The 22,006-nt window shown below is 44.6% G+C and overlaps 1 protein-coding gene and 1 non-coding gene across 2 annotated transcripts in view; one reads left to right on the top strand and one right to left on the bottom strand.

The window, feature by feature from the left end:
* The window catches only part of plekhg2 (pleckstrin homology domain containing, family G (with RhoGef domain) member 2), a 54,128-nt gene extending 39,765 nt beyond the window's left edge, over window positions 1–14,363 (bottom strand). The window contains exons 1-2 of the mRNA XM_035155338.2: window positions 14,021–14,363; window positions 5,238–5,315 (exon numbers count right to left, since the gene is read on the bottom strand). Of these exons, the coding sequence (XP_035011229.2) occupies window positions 5,238–5,286 (49 nt within the window). The 5' untranslated portion in view covers window positions 5,287–5,315; window positions 14,021–14,363. The remainder of the gene's footprint in view (window positions 1–5,237; window positions 5,316–14,020) is intronic.
* A 7,446-nt stretch (window positions 14,364–21,809) lies between these two features.
* Window positions 21,810–21,926, top strand: trnar-ucu. The gene is made up of 2 exons: window positions 21,810–21,846; window positions 21,891–21,926. It is a non-coding gene; the product is annotated as a tRNA-Arg (tRNA).
* The last annotated feature ends 80 nt before the right edge of the window (window positions 21,927–22,006 follow it).

Below are 22,006 nucleotides of genomic sequence, written 5' to 3'. Positions count from 1 at the left end.
ACTGAACTAACGGACGGTTATTAATCAGTTAATCTCTTATCTGTTCGTAACAGTTGGAAAAGTGCTGTATAAAGTTTACTATGATGATGATGATGATGATGATGATGATGATGAATGGACTGGTAGTTTCATCAGCAGCTGAACGACTCGTCGAGGCTGAGGAACATGTCTGTGAACGTCAGTGTCGTGTTTAGCTGGAATTCCCCTTTAAAGAGACGCTGTGAAACTATACGTTGAGAGAATTCCAGAGTCTGTGCGATGACAGTAATGAGAGAGCAGCTGCTCACTGTCATTATCAGTTCCACTGGGATGGAACATGTTTCTTAGAAGAGAACAAATCGCCGCCTGATTGAGAAACTGGACAAACTGCAGCACACGGACCGGACGGCTGCTCCACCTCCACACACATTATTTTACGCATTCAAAATGTCAAATCGATCGTGCTTTTATTTTGAAAATCAAATCAAGTGTTAACATGAACTATCACCTCTGTTATTTATATATTTATCTGATATCTTGAAAAAACATCATATTTGAAACATTCGTTCTTTTTGCAGCAGAGAGTGGAGACCTGTGTCTTCTACCTCATCATGTTATACGCTCACGATGACGTGATTACAGGTCGTTATACGCCGTGAAACAAGAGTTGATAACTACAGTGGAACCAGAGTCGGGAGAAAAGCAGAGAAAAATGTTCATGTCTCAAAAACTAAAGAATGTAGAGTTCGGTTTGTTCTGGTGAACAATTGATCTTTTTCTGTCATTAAAATGTGGATTTTAAAGGTGACTCACATTAAAAACATCTGGTTTCAAGCAGCTGCAGCGACGTGGAGGTTTAAACTGCTGCAGCTGATTCTTTCTAATTGACTCTTTCATGAACTCTGTTCTGGTTCATTAACGTCTTTCTGTACTTTTTACTTCTACATCTGGTTTTGTGGAAGAAGAAACTCACAATCATCACTGATATTTGAGAAATTATCGAGATCTTCGTCTCTTCTTTGACCTTTTTAACCCTCTGACCTCAGTAGAAATGTTCCTCGTGTGTTTTCGTTGGTAGTTTTACTTCCTGTGATGTCATTTCCTGGAGAATCTTCAAACGCTTCATTTCTCTAAAATCTGTACGAGCTCAGCTAAAAGGTTCTGAGAGTCAATAAAGCTAAATAAATGATAAAAGTACTGAACATGAGACCAGCAACAGTAAATGATTAAATAACTGAGAGGAACTCATCATTTTATCCAGAACGTTCACACATTCAAAGAATCAAAGATAAGAGAAGGGGGGGGTGAGGGAACCGAGTGTTTAAACTCGAGGGTGTAACTTAAAACCAGATGTTAAAATAGTGGGAGTGTAACTTTAGGCTCTGAGTCAACATTACAGTTTGACCTCCTGTCGAAGGAACTAAGAGTCAAACTGTGTTTAACAGACGAGAACTTTATCAAACCTGCGACAAACGTCAACATGTAAATCTTCAGTCGTGTCAGAACCTGAATGTAACTCATCATTTACATTCACTCATCTTCCAAAGTTCTCACCAGCAGATGCAACCCCGTCCAGTAGGTTTAAATATGTTTCATATATTATTACAAGTTTTAATTAGTGTATAAAGACAAGTTATTAATTAAGCTTTTATTTCATTATTTCATTTTAAAGAACATTACAGCCCTTTCTCAGAGTTGTGTTGAATAGTCAAAATTGTAAAAGAGGAAGCAGGAAAGGTTTGAAAGCATCTAAACGACCAAACGCTCGTGTGCTCGTGTGCTCTCGGCTTTTCTAACAGTACAAACCAGGGATTGAGATTTCCACTTTTCAAGTTCGACTAATATCTGAAACCAGACACTAACTCAGTGATTGGACAGAACTTTGTTGACTCTGGTGGGACTCGAATCCACAACCTGTGAATCACTTCTTCAACTACAAGTCCAATGCATGAGGCCACAGAGCCTCACTTTCCTCATGTGTGTGTCTTTTTAACGGTTATGGAGGCAGATGGAGGTAGAGTTAGGTGGGAATCGAACCTTTAAAGAATTTACTACGTTTTTATTCTGAGAGTCAATTGAGTGTAACTTTCAGTTTCAGGCCCACCAAAGCACCAGTTTCAACTCAAGTGGGACTTGAACCCACAACCTTTGAGTCACTTGGCAAGAGTGCAAAGAATAAGTTCAGCTAAAGAGCTTCACTTTACTGAACATGTATGAAAACGAGTCAGAGAAGTTTGAACAACGTGTGTGTGTGTGTGTGTGTGTGTGTGTGTGTGTGTGTGTGTGTGCATGTGTGTGTGTGTGCATGTGTGTGTGTGTGTGTGTCTGCAGCAGAGGCAGTTCAACAGAGACAGGATGTGAGTTCTCGGTCAGCTTGTCACAGCACAGAGCTGCAGCTTCCTCCTGTTTACACTCGTTGCTCTGCTTCCTGACTGTTTTCTGCTTGTTCTACACCTTCCTCCTCATCGTTCTCCACCTTCCTCCTCATCGTTCTACACCTTCCTCCTCATCGTTCTACACCTTCCTCCTCATCGTTCTACACCTTCCTCCTCATCGTTCTTCACCTTCCTCCTCATCGTTCTTCACCTTCCTCCTCATCGTTCTCCACCTTCCTCCTCATCGTTCTTCACCTTCCTCCTCATCGTTCTCCACCTTCCTCCTCATCGTTCTCCACCTTCCTCCTCATCGTTCTCCACCTTCCTCCTCATCGTTCTCCACCTTCCTCCTTCTTCACCTTCCTCCTCATCGTTCTACACCTTCCTCCTCATCGTTCTACACCTCCCTCCTTCTTCACCTTCCTCCTCATCGTTCTTCACCTTCCTCCTCATCGTTCTACACCTTCCTCCTCATGCTCTACACCTTCCTCCTCTTCGTTCTACACCTTCCTCCTCATCGTTCTCCACCTTCCTCCTCATCGTTCTCCACCTTCCTCCTCATCGTTCTCCACCTTCCTCCTCATCGTTCTACACCTTCCTCCTCATCGTTCTACACCTTCCTCTCCTTCGTTCTACACCTTCCTCCTCATCCTTCTTCACCTTCCTCCTCATCGTTCTTCACCTTCCTCCTCATCGTTCTACACCTTCCTCCTCATCCTTCTACACCTTCCTCCTCATCGTTCTACACCTTCCTCCTCATCGTTCTACACCTTCCTCCTCATCGTTCTTCACCTTCCTCCTCATCGTTCTACACCTTCCTCCTCATCGTTCTTCACCTTCCTCCTCATCGTTCTCCACCTTCCTCCTCATCGTTCTCCACCTTCCTCCTCATCGTTCTCTAGCTTCCTCCTCATTCTTCTCGAGCTTCCTCCTCATTCTTCTCCACCCTCCTCCTCATCGTTCTCCAGCTTCCTCCTCATCGTTCTTCACCTTCCTCATCATCTTTTATTCACCTTCCTCCTCATCGTTCTCCACCCTCCTCCTCATCGTTCTCCAGCTTCCTCCTCATCGTTCTCTAGCTTCCTCCTCATTCTTCTCGAGCTTCCTCCTCATTCTTCTCAGCTTCCTCCTCATTCTTCCCACCTTCTTTCTCAGCGTTCTTCACATTCCTCGTCATCGTTCTCCAGCTTCCTCCTCATCCTTCTCCACCTTCCTCCTCCTCCACCTCCCCCCTTATCCTTCTCAGCTTCCTCCTCATCCTCCTCAGCTTCCTCCTCATCCTTCTCAGCTTCCTCCTCCTCCTTCTCCACAGTGAAGCCTCTGAAACTCAGTTTCAGAAATCAGCCGATCACGTCTACAGTCTGGAGTTATATATATTCCTGCTCTCCTCCCTCTGTTTCTTATATCGCTCCACTTCTGTCTCACCCTTCCTCCCTTTCTCCTCCGGACGTTTTTTTCTGCAGCCTTATCGAGGGCGTTCTCTCTATTTTCTGCTCCGTTCTTTTCAATGGTTATAATCAACAGATCTGCTGTGGCATTTTATGTGTGTGTGTGTGTGTGTGTGTGTGTGTGTGTGTGTGTGTGTGTGTGTGTGTGTGTGCGTGTGTGTGTGTGTGTCAGAGCAGAAACATTGCTCAGTGCTACACTTAATCGCCACAAACCAGACAACTTCCTGCACACACAGTATTGGTGTGTTTGTGTGTGTGTGTGTGTGTGTGTGTTACATAAATACAACAGTCAGTTGTGTGTGCACAGACTTTGTGTTGTGTATAAATCTGTTGCCTGAGTTATAATTGCAGAGTGTTTTAGACTCTGCAGAAATGTTAAGTGTGCTCTGGTATGTTCCTGCAAGTGTGTGTGTGTGTCTGTGTGTGTGTGTTTGTTGTAAATGCTAACTATGGAAGCCAATATAACAGCAGAGCATTGAAACAGCATGGGAGTTGTGTGTAATTACACATCATTACTGAGCCACTGTGTGTGTGGTGTGTGTGTGTGTGTGTGTGTGTGTGTGTGTGTGTGTGTGTGCGCGTGACTTCCTCTCATTTGGTGAAAGGAAGTCACGGCTCACAAAAACTGTGAATGTGCATGTGAACGAGCAACAACATTATTTTGAAAGGGACAAAAGGTAGAGATAATAGTCTCAAACCCACAAGTCAGTTCTTGGGTGTAGAACTTAAATGTTTCAAAAAGTTGAGTGTGAAACCATTGAAGGGTAAATAATCTAAAGTTGGACAGTTTGAGCTGAAAACCCTTCAAGAAAACTGAATCTGGTAAAGTATAAAGCACAACTCTGGTGGGATGCGAACCCTCAACCTTTGAATTACTTGTCTCACTCTTCTCTAGAAGGCCAATGCGCCACAGAGCCTGACTTCCACGTAGTGTGTGTCTCTTTGTATAGTGTGTACACATTGTACAACATATCACTTTACAGAATTAATCTGGTCTCCTGCTTCTACTAATTAAAAATGATCCATATGAACATGGTTTTGAATGATAAGTCTGTGAAGTCACTTTGCAGTACAGGCAGGTTTGAACTTTATAAATCTGGACTCTGGTGGGACCAATAAACTTTCAATCACTGGGAGAAGACTATTGTGTATAAATACACAGATCAAACCAGTGAGTATACTGTGTACACAGTGAACAATATGTACAGATTCAATCTGTAAAACTTTGAGTATATCGTAGCAGAGGAAGGACGCGTCAGCAGGACTGATGGTGGTGTAACGTCCATGTCACGTTAACGTGTCAGTAACACAAGAAAGTAAAATGTTAATTGAACTAAAGTCACCGACTGTTGATCCCTGAAAAGAAGAGAACACAGCAGGAGGAGCAATAGAATAGAAACTGCAGGAGAAAGGAGGGACTCGAACCCTCTGTTACCTGAAGTACTGGGCGATCGCTGGCTGCCACGCCGTGACCCCTCAGGCATGGTGTGATGATGTCACAGGAAGTGGAATCCTGCAGAAAAAAATGACGAGAAATGGTTGGTCTCCTTTTCCTGATCCACGCTACACGATACAAGCTTTTCTCTCCGTCCTCCTTCTTTTCTTCAAAACATGTCACACACACGAGCAGGAGGTGAAACATGTGTTTGTCAGGAGACGAGGAGACGAGGAGACGAGGAGACGAAGAGACGAGGAGACGAGGAGACGAAGAGACGAGGAGACGCTCTCAACACGTAAGGAGTCTTTTCTTGAGGACATGTGTAATGTTTGGACCAAAGACAAGAATGTGGCCTCTTCTCTGTGTGTGTGTGTGTGCGTGTGTGTGTACGTCCGTGTGTGCGTGTGTGTGTGTGCGTGCGTGTGTGTGTGCGTGTGTATGTATGCGTGTGTGTGTGTGTGTGTGTGCGTGCTAACGAACTCCTACAAAGTAACTGATACAGTAAAGAAGTTTGACCCAATTAGTCCATTGTACATAAACCAGTGTTTCTGCAGCTGCTGCTGAACAACTGACGTGGGTCAGATGGGGGGGGGGGGTCTGTGTCAGTAATGTACAAGCAGGATGTGGAGCAGGACCACAAGTTGCAGGTTCAAACCCTGTGTGTGTAAACACCAGTGGATGATCCCTGCTGAGGCTTTTCAACATTAGTAAAACGTGTAGTTAACGTACAGAACAGTGGGACGTGACATCAAGTCCAACCGTTTCAGACATGAGGTCGATGACATGTTTAACAAACACTGATGTCTTTCCTGACGTCCGTATTGAACGTGACGAGCTTCTCTCCTTGTTTTGTGTTGTTGTATTAAAGGTCATCTGGTGTCATATGTTTACTCGTGGTTGTGTTGTTCTTATGTGAACACACTTTGTTCATAATGTTGAATCCATGAATTAGTTCAAGTTTTCATTGTAGTCGGCACATCTCGCCAAACAGAAGGAACGGATAAAACATGTCCATCAATGCTTAAGACATTTCTAACCACAATACATCATGCTGCAGTGTGTGTGTGTGTGTGTGTGTGTGTGTGTGTGTGTGTGTGTGTGTGTGTGTGTGTGTGTGTGTGTGTGTGTGTGTGTGTGTGTGTGTGTGTGTGTGTGTGTTTGTAAACTGGCCAACGTCATCATCAGCTGCCAAAGGTGTTTCCAGGTGCTTTCGTTTAAAAGCACCTCATCTCTCACACACACGCACACGCACACACACACACACACACACACACACACACACACCACACACACACACACGCTCCAGTGACTGACAATGGCAGACGACCAACACTCTCACTTACATCATGAAAACTGTGTGTGTGTGTTATTAAAGCTGCATCTTGTTGCCATGGCATCAGACTGTAGACTGACATCGGCTACATTAAATTAATCAGACTGGCCGTCACCTCGCAGTGACCTGCACATGACAGGAAGGTCAGAGGTCACAGATCAGGTGACCCCTGTTCAGATGTGGTGAGTAACAGAAACTGAACAAACAAATGTCCATCACCTCCATGTTGGAAACCGCAGAGCAGACGACCAGATGACTGATCACACAGGAACGTAATCAGTTGTGGTTAATGAGTATTGTCAGTGCCTGTCTAGCTTCTCAAGTTAAAACCATTGACTCTGATGGGATTCGAACCCACACGCTTTGAATTACTTCTTCTAAAAGTGTCACCTCTAGTGTGCACCACAGAGCCTCATAATGCATACAATACATACACAGCCGTGTTGGGGGGGGGAACTACGCAACTTTTAGTTGTTTTTTGGTTCGATTCCCACTTTCCCACGATTCTGCCTTCATTGATTTGGTCTATTAGACAGCATGGAAACACACACACATGCAGCTGCTGTGAGGATCTCTGGCCCAATGGACAGTGTATTGGACTTTTAGAATCAACATTGATCATGTGATTCAAAGATCGTGAGCTTGAGTTGACACTTAAATTAAAAACCATGAAAACTGACACTGTTAAAACCAGCCAGACGCTTCTTGTGAGACTTGAAAGTACGAACGCTACAATAACAGCTGCTTGATTCTCTGAAGCTGCTGTCAGACGGGACCTGAACTCCGCACGTCCTCTGCCACCGTTTCTGTCTGAGACGAGACAAGACAATGTGGGAGGCCTCGCTGACCCACAAAGGGAAAAACACTTATTGTGTTTCAGAAGGGTGGAGGCCCATTGATGTAAAAACACACACACATGCACACACACACACACACACACCGAGTCATTAATTATCACTGTCACAGGAGTGGATACACACCACATGAAACCACAACTGGCACACACGCACTTGCACACACGCTCAGTGGTCCAGGCTAAACAAACACAATGACAGTGAGTGTAAACTTCCAGTAGTTCTGTGAAGAAAAGAGACACAAAGACGCCTTCTGTCCTCTGTGTCTGTGTGTGTGTGTGTCTGTGTGTGTCTGTGTGTGTCTGTGTGCGTGAGTTCTCTTTCACTTTCTATAGAAATGGTGACAACAGAACATTCATTCAGTGAACTTCCTGTCAATCAATATTTTTTACATCAGCCAAGGACGTCATGTTTTCATCTTTGTTTGTTTATTTGTTTGTTTTTTGTTTGCTAACTGAATTAGATTTAAATCACACGTTTGTACGACTCTATTATTTGAATGATATTCATGAGCGTGATTTGTGATCTCGTGAATTTAACTGTGGTTTCATAAGGAGACTGTTGGTGGAGGGTCACTGTTGTTGTTGTTGTTGTTGTTTCTAACCTTGTTGTTTATCTACTGAGTCTAATGTGATGTCATATCATTACAAGTTCAAATGATGTTAGAGCTTTAACATAATAGATTTGTTATCACTTTAAATCCTTCCTGTTTATCTTCAGTCATCTCAGTCTGACTGCATTAACACAGCCAGTGTGTGTGTGTGTGTGTGTGTGTGTGTGTGTGTGTGTGTGTGTGTGTGTGTGGTCTCCCTCAGTGTTTGTGTACAGACCCGACACCTCTTTCTCTTTCTCACTCTGACACACAAACACACAATAGCTCCACATGTTCACAATGTTGTCCTGCTGTTTCCTTTGTGCTCATAGCATCAACCAGCTCCTCACACACACACACACACACACACACACACACACACACACACACACACACACACACACACACACACACACACACACACACACACACACGATGGTACAGCGACTGTTGGCCGATCTGTTCACTTCACATCTTCGTCTTTACTTCAACTCATCTCAACTTAAGGTCTGAACCACAACAACGAGGATGTGCTTTAAAGGACATGGGTTCAATTCTCACCAGAGGTTAAAGGTTTACATCAGGTAGCATGACAAAACAACGGATTTAAATACCGGCCTGATGTTTTCTGTACTAAAGGCAGATAAGCTTGTCATTACACATTAAGTCAGAGTCTGAGTCAGATTATCAAAATGACATGTAATTAATAAACTTGACGTGAGAACCTGGCGACATTTCTGAAAGGAAGAAACAAGCAGATGTTCAAAAGTCTGAAATAAACTCTCATCACTGGAAGACGAAACTGCAGTAAAGAGTCAACTTTAGCTGTGTTCGCTGTATGTGGCTGTAACTTTGAGTTAGTTCTGGCCTTTTAAATTTCAGCACGTAAAAACCACCAATATGGTACGAGACCATACAACAGTATCCTCATTTCTGCTACGTGTGCACAACTGCAGCTTTCCTGCAGCGTTGTCAGGCTAGTTATGCTAACGTCTCGGACGTTAATGCTTCTAACATTTACCATGTTCACCACCTTCATTTAGCATGTTAGCATGCTGAGGCCATTGGAATTCTTTCACTCACCAAAGTTTGTACAAATCACGGAGCTAATGACGGCACAAAGGAAACAGTAAAGTGATTCGGGTTCATCCCGAGGATCATGACATGAGGGCTGGTTGGTCTGGACCTGAGTCAAACCAACACTGTGACACAATAAGGCCTAAGCTCTAATAAAACACGATTGTCTTTTCAAACAATGAATCCCAAACGCACAAAAACAAAACACACCATTATAAACCTCATGACTTCACTGCGTTGTGTTTTATTTAGTTGGAAGCAGAATCGTCTCAGTGGACAGTTGAACCATCGGTGAGGCTGTAAAACTGTCGTCAGCTGCTGTAAAACTGATTGTGTGTGTGTGTGTGTGTGTGTGTGTGTGTGTGTGGGGGAAATCCCCTGTACGTATTCATGTCTTTTGTGACTAATAACACACAGTAACATCAGCATGCTGTTGTTAGAGTGTGTGTGTGTCTGTTTCTCAAATTGGTGGAAAGAAATGAAATGACAGAGAAAAACTTGTTTTTATGGGGAGACGGGGAAGACGGAGAGTGAGGCCGAGCGGGACCAGTGATTCATGATGGGAATGTACAGACTTCTGAAATCTCAACAATGATGCTGTTTGATAAAAGTTGTTTAAAACCAGTGACGACTGAAACCATTTAAACCAGATGAAGATTTAGACTGAAACTTAATACATAAGGTACATAATGTTCACCACTCAGTTATAAATCATCATTATATTATATTATTGCTACAAGGCCAATTTGCTGTCCATTGTTCCACAGATAAATAGCTTCAGTTGAACAAAGATAGTGAAGTTCTCCGATGTGAGTGTGGAACAATGAGGTCCGATACTACCTGACTGAAGTTATCAGTCACATCGTGGCAGTTTCTCAGTTCTCTGATGGTTAAAGGTTTGACATTGGTGGGAATCGAACAGAAAACCTTTAATCAATTCGCTCATCTTCCACTTTTCCAGTTTGACTAATGTGAAAGTGAGACACCGACTCAGTCGACAATGATTGTACAGACTTCTCTGTTGAGTCTGGTGGGACTAAAACCCACAAGCTCGGAATAACCTTTTTTTTTTACTATTATCTAGATGTCCATTGTGCCACATCTAGATAATAGTAGAGTGTGTGTGGGCGTGTGTCCGTTTTGATACTTTCTAACAATGACTGATGACGGAACACTTGGTGGGACTCAAACCCAGAAGCATTTAAAATTAAGGATTTTCAACCGTAATTAAACTCAGATGCAAACCTAGTCAAACACTGTAGAGATCATATAAGTCATATAGTGATCGTATAGAAATTAATTAACTAAATTATGTATAAGAGTGACTCTGGTTGGACTCTAACCCACAACCTTTGAATCACTTCCTCAGTGAAGTCCAACGCTCCACAGAGCCTCGTGTTCTATATGTGTCTTTTTTGATACTTTCTAACGGTAACACTGATGACAGAAGACTTGGTGGGAATAAAACCCAGAACCATTTTAAAAATTGGCATTTTCCATTGATTTGCTGATTTAATTAAAATGCCAACTGAGTCCTCCATTCGAACGTTCATTTTCCGGCTTCATTATGTATAACATGGACTCTGGTGGGACTCGAACCCACTTGAATCACTTCCTCAGTGCTGATGCTAGAAGTCCAACAGGCTGTCCATTGCACCACAGAGCCTCGTACTGTCGGTAAGTTTGTGTGTGATCTGAATCAAACCCACGACCATCAAACAGACGTTTCCCACTATGATTAAAGTGAGACGCCGACTCAGTCACCAGAGAATCAGGTTAGTGAAATGGTGACTGTACAGAAGTTTACATAGCGCCATCGTTAATAACACTACAACTGAGAAAGACTGGTGGGGATCAAACCCAGAACCATTTAACACTTTGTTTTCCACTTTTCCAGATTGATTAAAGTCAGACGCCAGCTCAATGAAACTCTCTAGAGAATCAGACGAGTCAGTGATTGTATAGAACTTTCATTTTCATGCTGAACGATATACAAATGTTGACTCTGGTGGGAATCGAACACTGAAGCTTTAAATCTCCTGCTCAGTGTTAAAGCACCACAGAGGCTGTTAATGGGATTTGGTAATTCAATGGATGAGCTACGGGCTTCAGCTTTTTGATTTGAAGTGGACCTAGTGTGTGTGTGTGTGTGTGTGTGTGTGTGTGTGTGTGTGTCACTATATGTATTTATTCATTTATGTGCGTGTGTATGTTGTTTATGATGTTTACTGGGTTTCTGTGAGGTTGGAAACACTGCGGTATACATCTGTCGCCAGAGACACACACACACACACACACACACACACACACACACACACACACACACACACACACACACACACACACACACACACACACACACACACACACACACACACACACACACACACACAGTAGAGCCTTTCTCTCTCTGACCACAGACTTTGTTAAATTGTCAGACTGATTATTATAAACGACAAACTCTGGTCACTGAGGAAACCATCAGTCCACATCCCATAATTATCGTGTAGGGCTCCATATTAAATGTGCTCGCACATAGTTGAGATGTTTGGGGTGCGTTTGATTTGAGTTGGGGGGCGTTTGATTTGTGTTTGCCTGTGAAATCAATGGATCTTTGTATTTTAAGTTTAGCAAGTAAATTCTGAGTTTTATCTGAACTCCATTCCTTCATCCATCATCTCTCTATCCTTCATCCCTTCAAACCTCCACCTCTCCTTTACCCATCAGCTCTTCATCTCATCCATCCATGATTCCATCCCTCATTTCTCCATCACTCAATCCTTCATCCCTCCATCTCTCATCCTCCCTTTCTCACTCCTTGAGCTGTCATTCCTCCAACTCTTATGTCTAATCCCTCTTTCAATCCATCCACCCCTCTGTCCCTCATCTCTCCATATCTCCAATCCTCACATTATTTATTTACTCATCCATTCCTCCAACTCTCATCCCTCCATCCTTCCATCCCTATCGTTTCCATCTCTTCACCTTTAACCCTCTCTGGTCGGATCACAGTGAGTTTCTCTTCTATCCGTCAAACACTTGACTCAACGTCCGGCTTTGATTGGTTCATCACACGCAGACGTTTCTGTGCCAGAACTCAACAAGTGAGCAGCTCGCTGTGATGTCATCAGCGTTAACATACAGAAGACAGCAACAACAAAACATGTTTCTGTTTGTCTACAGCCTGACCTCAAGAGGCAATACACAACACACGCACGACACACACACGCACACACACACACACACGCACACACACACACACACACGCACACGCACACACGCACACGCACACGCACACGCACACGTTTTAAACTTTGATGGGTGTTTGGTATCGACAAAAAGTGTTTTAAGTCAGATCAATACATAGAAGGACATAACTGTCAACTTCCTGCCAACACACACACACACACACACACACACACACACACACACACACACACACACACACACACACACAGTCTTCAGTTAAGTGCTGTGTGTGTGTGTGTGTGTGTGTGTGTGTGTGTGTGTGTGTGTGTGTGTGTGTGTGTGTGTGTGTGTGTGTTATTTATAACCTCATGTCGGGGTCTCTGCAGATTTGCTGTTCACATGGAAGTGAGATTGAGATCGTGCCGTGTTTCAGGTGCTTCCTGGTTTTCCAGGGATCCCAGCGCTCTCCAGTGTTCCCAGCGCTCTCTCCCCAGTGGTCACTCTCACCTCAGCTTTTCTCTCCACATCTGCTGACTGGAGGATTTTTACTCAACCATAAAACACAGATGCTGGAGGGACTGTCTGTGGCGGCGGTGCCTTCACTGACATCCTGCTCTATGAATCTGGTGTGTGGACATCAGGACTCAAATAAAGACAAAAATACACAACCTTGTCTCAGGTGTCAAAGACATGTCCACATGTCAGATTCTTCAGAATAAAAGTTTTAAAGGAAACGTCTAGAACAACAACCAACAGCATGAGTTGGGGAATGTTTCCAGCGGAACATTAGACTGTGAAGCCAAAGTGACTCAATCGCCCCCTGGTGTCTGGCTGCAGTATAGGTAACAAACCCTCCTCCTCCATGTTAGCAGATGGGACATTGGCCAGATCAAGTAGACGTTAAATAAATGTTTGTCAAACATGGTTTCTGTCATTTCAGGTCGTTCTTATCACACTGATGTTTGTTCAAGTGTTTCTGATCAGTTTGGTTTTAGTTATTTGACGATATAAAAATAACTGATTGACAGTTGAGACTGACTCAGGATTGGTCGAGCTTGAGTATGGGCGGGACCTCGATACCACGGCTCCCCAAAGTCATCACCACCAGATGGCAGTGTTTGTATCAGAGATATTTTAGCTTGATTTCTGGTGGCGAAGTGTCGTCCATTTTTCCGTTTCTATTTTTAAAGCTTGTTACAAATATCCCGTCTGACTGTGATCACGTCTCTTTCTCTCCATCTCTACGACATCTCACTGGTTTTCTCTGAGGTGAAAGTTTGTTTTCGGAGGAAAGTGTTTGAAAACTGAGACAGAGGAAAGTGACGACATGTCGTCTTCCTCAGATTCTTTAAAACTGCATTAATCACTCAAAGTCCAACTGGTGACGCTACAAACAAAAAAAACTCTTTACTCTGTTCACATACTGACTTTGAAAGACCTGTCACTGCCGCCTACAGGCTGCAATGCGCAGTGCAATTCCAGCAAGTGAGCAGGAGATGTGGCTGCTTATTTCTGATGTGAGGATAAGAAATAAAGCGGTTCATCCTCTGGGGAGTTTGTTTTAAATCAGGTTATAGGTGAAGGCTTCTGAAAGTGTTTCAGAGAATCACGAAGAGTCACAGAACATCTGCAACTGTGGACTTTTCAAAGTCTTCATTCGGTGCGTTCATGCATTGATTGTGTTTTATTTAAACTAAAGATGTTCCATGTTTCAAAGTGAAGATCATATTTGTACCTTGGTGCCGGGGACATGAACGTCCAGCGGCCGGTGAGTCTCCTCCTGTCCTCCCGTGTCTCTCTCTGCTTCTTCCAGCGGCCGCTCCGGACGCATTGGATCAGACACTTTCCCGGAGCTTTCCACAACCTTCCTCCAACGTGCACGATTCTCCTGCTCGGCTCCTCCTCTGGACCCACTTGGACAAGTTGTTACGCACCGAAGGCAAAAGGAAAAGAATCCAGATGTGCGCGTAATTTCTGAATCCGCTGCTCCGGGAGGAAGAGGCCGGGTCTCAGGCGGACATGTCCGCGGGTTCACGATCAATCTCCCGGTGAGAGACGGGACTCCAGGCGGCGTAAAGACGACCCAGCTGCTGCAGGAGGGAGGGAGGGAGGGAGGGGGAGAGAGAGAGGGAGGGAGAGAGAGGGAGGTCCAAAAACCATCAGAGAGGGAGAGAGGGAGAGAGAGAAGAGGGAGGTCAAAACCATCAGAGAGGGAGAGAGAGAGAGAGAGAGAGAGAGAGAGAGGTCCAAAACCATCAGAGAGAGAGAGAGAGAGAGAGAGGTCAAAACCATCAGAGAGAGAGAGAGAGAGAGAGAGAGAGAGAGAGAGGTCCAAAACCATCAGAGAGAGAGAGAGAGGGAGAGGGAGAGAGAGAGAGAGAGAGAGAGAGGGAGAGAGAGAGACAGAGAGAGAGAGAGAGAGAGAGAGAGAGACAGAGAGAGAGAGAGAGAGAGAGAGAGAGAGAGAGAGAGAGAGAGGGAGAGAGGGAGGTCCAAAACCATCAGAGAGAGAGAGAGAGAGAGAGAGAGAGAGAGAGAGAGAGACAGAGAGAGAGACAGAGAGACAGAGAGAGAGAGACAGAGAGAGAGAGAGAGAGAGAGAGGGAGAGAGGGAGGTCCAAAACCATCAGAGAGAGAGAGAGAGAGAGAGAGAGAGAGAGCAGAGAGAGAGAGAGAGAGAGAGAGAGAGAGAGACAGAGAGAGAGAGAGAGAGAGAGAGAGAGAGAGAGAGAGAGAGAGAGGGAGAGAGGGAGGTCCAAAACCATCAGAGAGAGAGAGAGAGAGAGAGAGAGAGAGAGAGAGAGAGAGAGAGAGAGAGAGAGAGAGAGAGAGGGAGAGAGGGAGGTCCAAAACCATCAGAGAGAGAGAGAGAGAGAGAGAGAGAGAGAGAGAGAGAGGTCCAAAAACCATCAGAGAGGGAGAGAGAGAGAGAGAGAGAGAGAGAGAGAGGGAGGTCCAAAAACCATCAGAGAGAGAGAGAGAGAGAGAGAGAGAGGTCCAAAACCATCAGAGAGAGAGAGAGAGAGAGAGAGAGAGGGAGAGAGAGGGAGAGAGGGAGAGAGGGAGAGAGGGAGAGAGGGAGAGAGGGAGAGAGAGAGAGAGAGAGAGAGAGAGAGAGAGGTCAAAAACCATCAGAGAGGGAGAGAGAGAGAGAGAGAGAGAGAGAGAGAGGTCCAAAACCATCAGAGAGAGAGAGAGAGAGAGAGAGAGAGAGAGAGAGGGAGAGAGAGAGAGAGAGAGAGAGAGAGAGAGAGAGAGAGAGAGAGGTCAGAACTTGTGGACACCCTTCACACCTGTATCTGGTTGACTGGGTGTTTAATGATCAGGATGAATTTCAGCTGTGATCAGAATCTGCTGCTGGAACAAGTGTGAGTTTGTTTAAAAGGAACAATGCTCATGTTTTAACTTTCACATCCAAACATGTTCTAATAAAGTTTAATATTTAATAATCTACACACAGATGTGATACAACAAATGCTCTTGATTGTCCGAGTGGTTTTTATATTTCATCTCTTTATGTTTTCAGTTGGATCCAGACCCAGAACTCCTCTTCTGCTCTGAGGAACCTCTCACACCTGATGTTCAGCTTCACACTGAACTGAAGAGTCTGAAGCTCTGAACCTAACGAGGTGTGAAAGAATGTTATTTGTTTAAAAGGCCTTCTGCTTTCCTCGTTGTGTTGACCCCTTGAAGCACTGTGCAGACGTCAGGGGTCATTCGGGTTGATTCATTTGCCCAAGGACAATATGTCATGTAGAAGCCGGAAATCAAACCACTGACCTTCTGGTCCCAATCGACCCCACGAACCATGCACCAGAATAAATAATCAAACAGCAGTTTTCGTTTTCTGGATGAAGTCGTATCCAAAGACTGATCAGACAGAAGGTGAAGATCGATTCACCAGAGACACAGAACTCACGAAATAACCAACACAAGACTGTAATCAGGAAACGTCCGGTGGAAACAAGGCTGTATTGTTTTTAAATCACTCGTCAGGAGGGGAAACGAGGACACGGGCCCGAGGAGAGGGCCCAACAAATACCAGAGTTTCACAGAGGAGGAAAATAACCAGATGAATAGTTTCAGATTCAAGGAAGTGACAGAGGACGAGTTCCCTCTGAGGTTCACGCCCACAGTCAAACATGGAGGACGGAACATTTGAGTCGGGGGTCGTTGACCGAGCGGACTAAAGCCTCTGAGGAGGATTCCCACTGCAGCACGACAGTGAGCCCACACAACGACGACATGTCAGTGAAGCCTCATCGACGCAAGATGCAGGATTCTGATCTATTTTAACGTTCTAGTAAGAGGAAGAAGCGTCATCTTTATTTTCAGTTCACAGTCGTTTACCTCGACCCGACGACGAGAGACGGAGAACTGAGCATTGTGGGACATCACGAGTTTCTCATGGGTCGCTCGCAGCAGCTCGAGTGCACGTCGTCCTGAACACAGAGATTACACTCTTCACTTCATATTTATAATGAAAAAGTAGAATTCATTTGAATTGTGGAGTCAAACTTTGTACATAAACACTTTAACTGACACGTTCTGTCTTTGGAAACATGTTGGGATGTTTGAAGTGTGTGAAGGTTTATGTTTGATATTGTTTAGGGCAGGTGAAATATTCAACTCACTTTTATTCTGCATTATTATTCTGGGTCTGACACGATATGTCCTTGTGTTTGTTCTGCAGCTGCTGTAGCACTTTGGCCCAAGAAAAACTTCTCCATGAGGACGATAAAGTATATTTGATTTGATTTGATATATCTTTGTTTGATACAATAATTCACGTTATCAGTTATTAATACCTGCACAATGATCCTTGTGCTTTTTATTGCAATTAAAAACCTGGGTTTATGTGATTTTTATGTGCATTTCCCGAAAACTGAGTCTGGCTACTCACACACACACACACACACACACACACACACACACACACACACACACACACACACACACAGGAGGAGACAGAATCTAATAAGCACCAACAGACAGTAAACAGAGGCGGTCGTCACAGCAACCACAGGTGTAAATCACAAAGCAGCTCACCTTGTTACAAAGTTCAAACTTTCTTTCTTCAGCTCATCAGTCACAGTGACGAGAGAAAACAGAGACATTCTGCAAATCATCGTATAAACCTTGACTCACACACACACAAAGACACACTCACAGACACACACGTCTCTTCCTGGGGGAGCAGCAGCGTCTGCAGCTCGTTCTGTGGCGATGACTTCATCCATGTGCGCATCATGGCCGACAGGGCTGGTGTTTGAGGAAGATGAGGCAACGACCTCCACGAGTGTTTCTTCTTCTTCTACAGTGTAAACAGTGTAAATCAGTTACACTGTTTTTCTTATCCAGAACCTTTTCCTCACGACAAACTGGATTCATCAAAAGGTTTCGGTCTTCTTCTACTTCTTTGTTCCCTTTATTAGCAGGTGGCCGACGTCGAGGTGCCGTCAGCTGGATCTGCTTCTCCTTCACAAGGGGTTTTCAGACATCAGCTGTTTCAGACGCTGCATCCTGAGATCTTTGTGTTCTTCCAGTTTCACGTCCGTCACGTGTTAGAAACCTCGTCAACACGTCCACTCGCTCACTGGGAAGCTTCAGGACATTGTCCTGCTGTCTCCTCACATGGACTCACACTTTACAGAAATTTCACCAGGAGGCTGCAGGAGAAGAAGACACTGACTCAGACACACTGATGTTTGTTCTAATGTTCATGTTTCTGATATTTTAGTTTATAATTAGTTAATTGATGATATAAAAACAGGCTAAGTTGTTATGATTGACAGGTGAGACTGTCCCGTGACTGGTCAGGTGGGTGTATGGGCGGGACCTCCACATGTTTGTACATTGGGAGGAAGTGGAGACGTGTCGTCCATCTTTAGACACAGTGTGTGATGTTCGCCGTAGCAACAGCAAACACATACAAAGAGCTCTTTTAAATAATAAATGTTATTTACTGCATCTTCACTGTGAGGATGTGATGTCATGTGTCGATATAAACTGAACATCTTTGGTTTTCAGCTGCTCAGGACGATCAAACGATGTCTCGGTGACATTCGATGCCTTGATTTATAATTTCAGTGTTCGCTCATTCACGTCCGCCTGCAGCTTCTCTCTGAAGTGATTAAACTCTGTGAACACACACTGACATTCTTCACCACATCTGTTTCTCCTGAGCAACCAGTTTACCAGCGAGGACCAGTCCGAGGTTTATACTGGACAAACACAACCGCATAGGTAAACACACACACACACACACTGGTGGAATGCATACACAAACAAAAGCAGATGTAAGCAAGTGTGAACCCTAGAAAATATAGAAGCACACACACACACAGGGTAAACAGTGGTGGTTGGCTGGCACTGTTCCTGACAGAGTTATTCCAAACTCAGACATTCCTCAACTCACTTTCCTCCCAACAGTTACCCTACAATGTGTGTGTGTGTGTGTGTGTGTGTGTGTGTGTGTGTGTGTGTGTGTGTGTGTGTGTGTGTGTGTGTGTGTGTGTGTGTGTGTGTGTGTGTGTGTGTTCTCCATCAGAGGTCGGAAGGTCACTGACAAACAAAAGGAAAAGGGCGACAGCTTTGAATCCTGACTCACTGGATCCAAACAGCAGCAGCGGACAGTTAGAGCTGAAGTAGCTGTGGCATCGAACACGTTACACCGCTGCCGCCGCTGCAGATCTTTCGTCACCTCACAGAATAACACTTGTACTGATGGTTAGTCGGCTGTGGAATAAAGGTCTGAACGTCGGTCCGACCAGCAGATGATTGGTCAGAAACTCGTACTGTGAAGCTGCAGCAGGTTTTCTGCACAGACTCGTTCACAACAGCATCAAATCCACTTTTCCACTTTTTAACCAGAGATATTTGTTTTTGTTTCTTCATGTTTGTGTCACGTGATAGAAGCTCATCACCCCCCCCCCCCACTCACTCACAGTGAATCCAGTGGAGGATCCTTCTTCACCTGCAGCTTCAGAATAAAAGCACCACGACTTCATTCTCTGTTAAGATGCTATGAACTCTCTGGGTTTCAGCTCACAGCCTGAAGCCATGAAGTCACCAGAGCTGGTTTGGATATTACATTTCTAATAACCCACATTTCCACTGCAATGACATGGCGGCAGCCATCTTGGCTCTGTTTGCTGTCTCATTAGAGGCTGAGAAACTGCCGGCAGCATGACGCAGCACAAACCTCCAGACTGTGTGTTGTTTTAAAGGAGACAGATAAACTGTTAAAGCTGAAAGACATCTAGTGGTGAAGTGTCATATTGCAGCTGAACACCACTCACTGTTTTACTTTTTAAGTTTGTGTCTGTGGAGCCAGTTCTTAGAGAGCTGAACACCATGTGACGTGTGGAGCCAGTTCTTAGAGAGCTGAACACCATGTGACGTGTGGAGCCAGTTCTTAGAGAGCTGAACACCATGTGACGTGGAGCCAGTTCTTAAGAGCTGAACACCATGTGTGGAGCCAGTTCTTAGAGAGCTGAACACCATGTGACGAGTGGAGCCAGTTCTTAGAGAGCTGAACACCATGTGACGTGGAGGTTCTAGAGAGCTGAACACCATGTGAGAGTGTGGAGCCAGTTCTTAGAGAGCTGAACACCATGTGACCTGTGGAGCCAGTTCTTAGAGAGCTGAACACCATGTGACGTGTGGAGCCAGTTCTTAGAGAGCTGAACACCATGTGACGTGTGGAGCCAGTTCTTAGAGAGCTGAACACCATGTGACGTGTGGAGCCAGTTCTTAGAGAGCTGAACACCATGTGACGAGTGGAGCCAGTTCTTAGAGAGCTGAACACCATGTGACGAGTGGAGCCAGTTCTTAGAGAGCTGAACACCATGGGAGTGGAGCCAGTTCTTAGAGAGCTGAACACCATGTGACAGTGGAGCCAGTTCTTAGAGAGCTGAACACCATGTGACGAGTGGAGCCAGTTCCTAGAGAGCTGAACACCATGTGACGAGTGGAGCCAGTTCTTAGAGAGCTGAACACCATGTGACGTGTGGAGCCAGTTCTTAGAGAGCTGAACACCATGTGACGTGTGGAGCCAGTTCTTAGAGAGCTGAACACCATGTGACGAGTGGAGCCAGTTCTTAGAGAGCTGAACACCATGTGACGTGTGGAGCCAGTTCTTAGAGAGCTGAACACCATGTGACGAGTGGAGCCAGTTCTTAGAGAGCTGAACACCATGTGACGAGTGGAGGACGTCCATCTGTATCAACCTGCTGCTCGCTGCTCGTTCTGGATGAACAGCACCATGAGGTTTCTCTCTGCTCCGGTCGACGGCTCCTCCAGGGCCTCACTTTCACTTCTGTTGGTGAAGCAGCAGATTGTGTTCATTAAGTCAGAATTCGGCTATTTTATGGTCTTTAATTAGCAGAAGAGAGGAGAAGCTTTCCAACCCTGCTGACTGATTACAGACTCACAATGTGTGTGTGTGTGTTTGTGTGTGTTTGTGCGTGTGTGTGTGTTTGTGCATGTGTGTGTGTGTGTGTTTGTGCGTGCTTGCTCCTCTGAATGTGGGTTTGGCCGAGCCATGTTGTCCTAATCTCTCCGCATCTTTGCCAAGAAGCACTTACAGCTGTGGTATGTAGCGTGTGTGTGTGTGTCTGCGTATGCATGTGTGTGTGTGTGTGTGTGTGTGTGTGTGTGTGTGTGTTGCGTGTGTGTGTGTTGCGTTGTGGTCCCTGGATCACGAACGGACGAGCGAGCCTCAACACCACAAGCAGCGCCTCGTCCAAGAGAGCGAGAGAGACACTTTAGAAGAAGGAGAACAAACAGAGGAAACAACTTTTTCACGATTTAAATAGTTTTTATAGAAAAGAAAGACGAGGACGACAGGTTTGGAAACAGACGATGAGAGGAGGAGAAAAAAGGAAAAATCCACACAAATAAAAAAGGAGAAAAGTGTAACAGGACATGATAGAAGAGTCAAGAAAAGCAAGAGAAATGAATGTGGGAGGAAAAGAAGAGAAAGAAAGTTTAAGGAATAAATAAAAAAAAGAATAGGTGGAGGGAGATGGGAAGATGAGTAAAAAGAGAGCCAGGGAAAGAGAGAAGCACAAGTCCAAAGAAGAAAGAAGACATACACAGAAACAGAGAAATGAGAGGGGAACAAGAGATCCAAGGGAAAAGGAAGAAAAGATCAAAAAAACAAGGAGGAGAAGAGTTCAAGTTTGAATAAAGGAGAAGAAGAAATTGACAAAAAGACAGGAGAAAAAAGCAAAGTTCAAAGGTGAAGAGGAAAGAATGAAAGAGGATAATTTCTCTCTCTGTCCTCCCTTTCATATCATCCTCCTCTTTCAGTCTCCTCCTCTCTATGGCTCTGTGGCGTCCAAACTCTCTGATGTCGACTTACCTGATCTCAAGAGTGTGTGATGTGCATTTAATCACACTGGAAAAAGCCAAACTGTTTAATGGTTCTGGGTTTGATTCCCATCCAGTCTTTTGTCATCAGTCTTACCGTTAGAAAGTCTCAAAACACGGAATCGGACACACACAACGATGGAACATGAGGCTCTGTGGCGCAATGGACAGCGCATTGGACTTCTAGCATCATCATGTTCAAGTGTTCTAACATCAGCACAGAGGAAGTGATTCAAAGGTTGTGGGTTCGAGTCCCACCAGAGTCGTCATTATGCATCATAAAGCGGGAAAATTAACATTCTGTACTATATCTGACTTACTTGATCTCAAGAGTGTGTGATGTGCA

The sequence above is a fragment of the Hippoglossus stenolepis genome, chromosome 4 (assembly GCF_022539355.2).
Source record: "Hippoglossus stenolepis isolate QCI-W04-F060 chromosome 4, HSTE1.2, whole genome shotgun sequence".
NCBI lineage: Eukaryota > Metazoa > Chordata > Actinopteri > Pleuronectiformes > Pleuronectidae > Hippoglossus > Hippoglossus stenolepis.
This window is presented reverse-complemented; position numbering and strand designations above follow the sequence as displayed.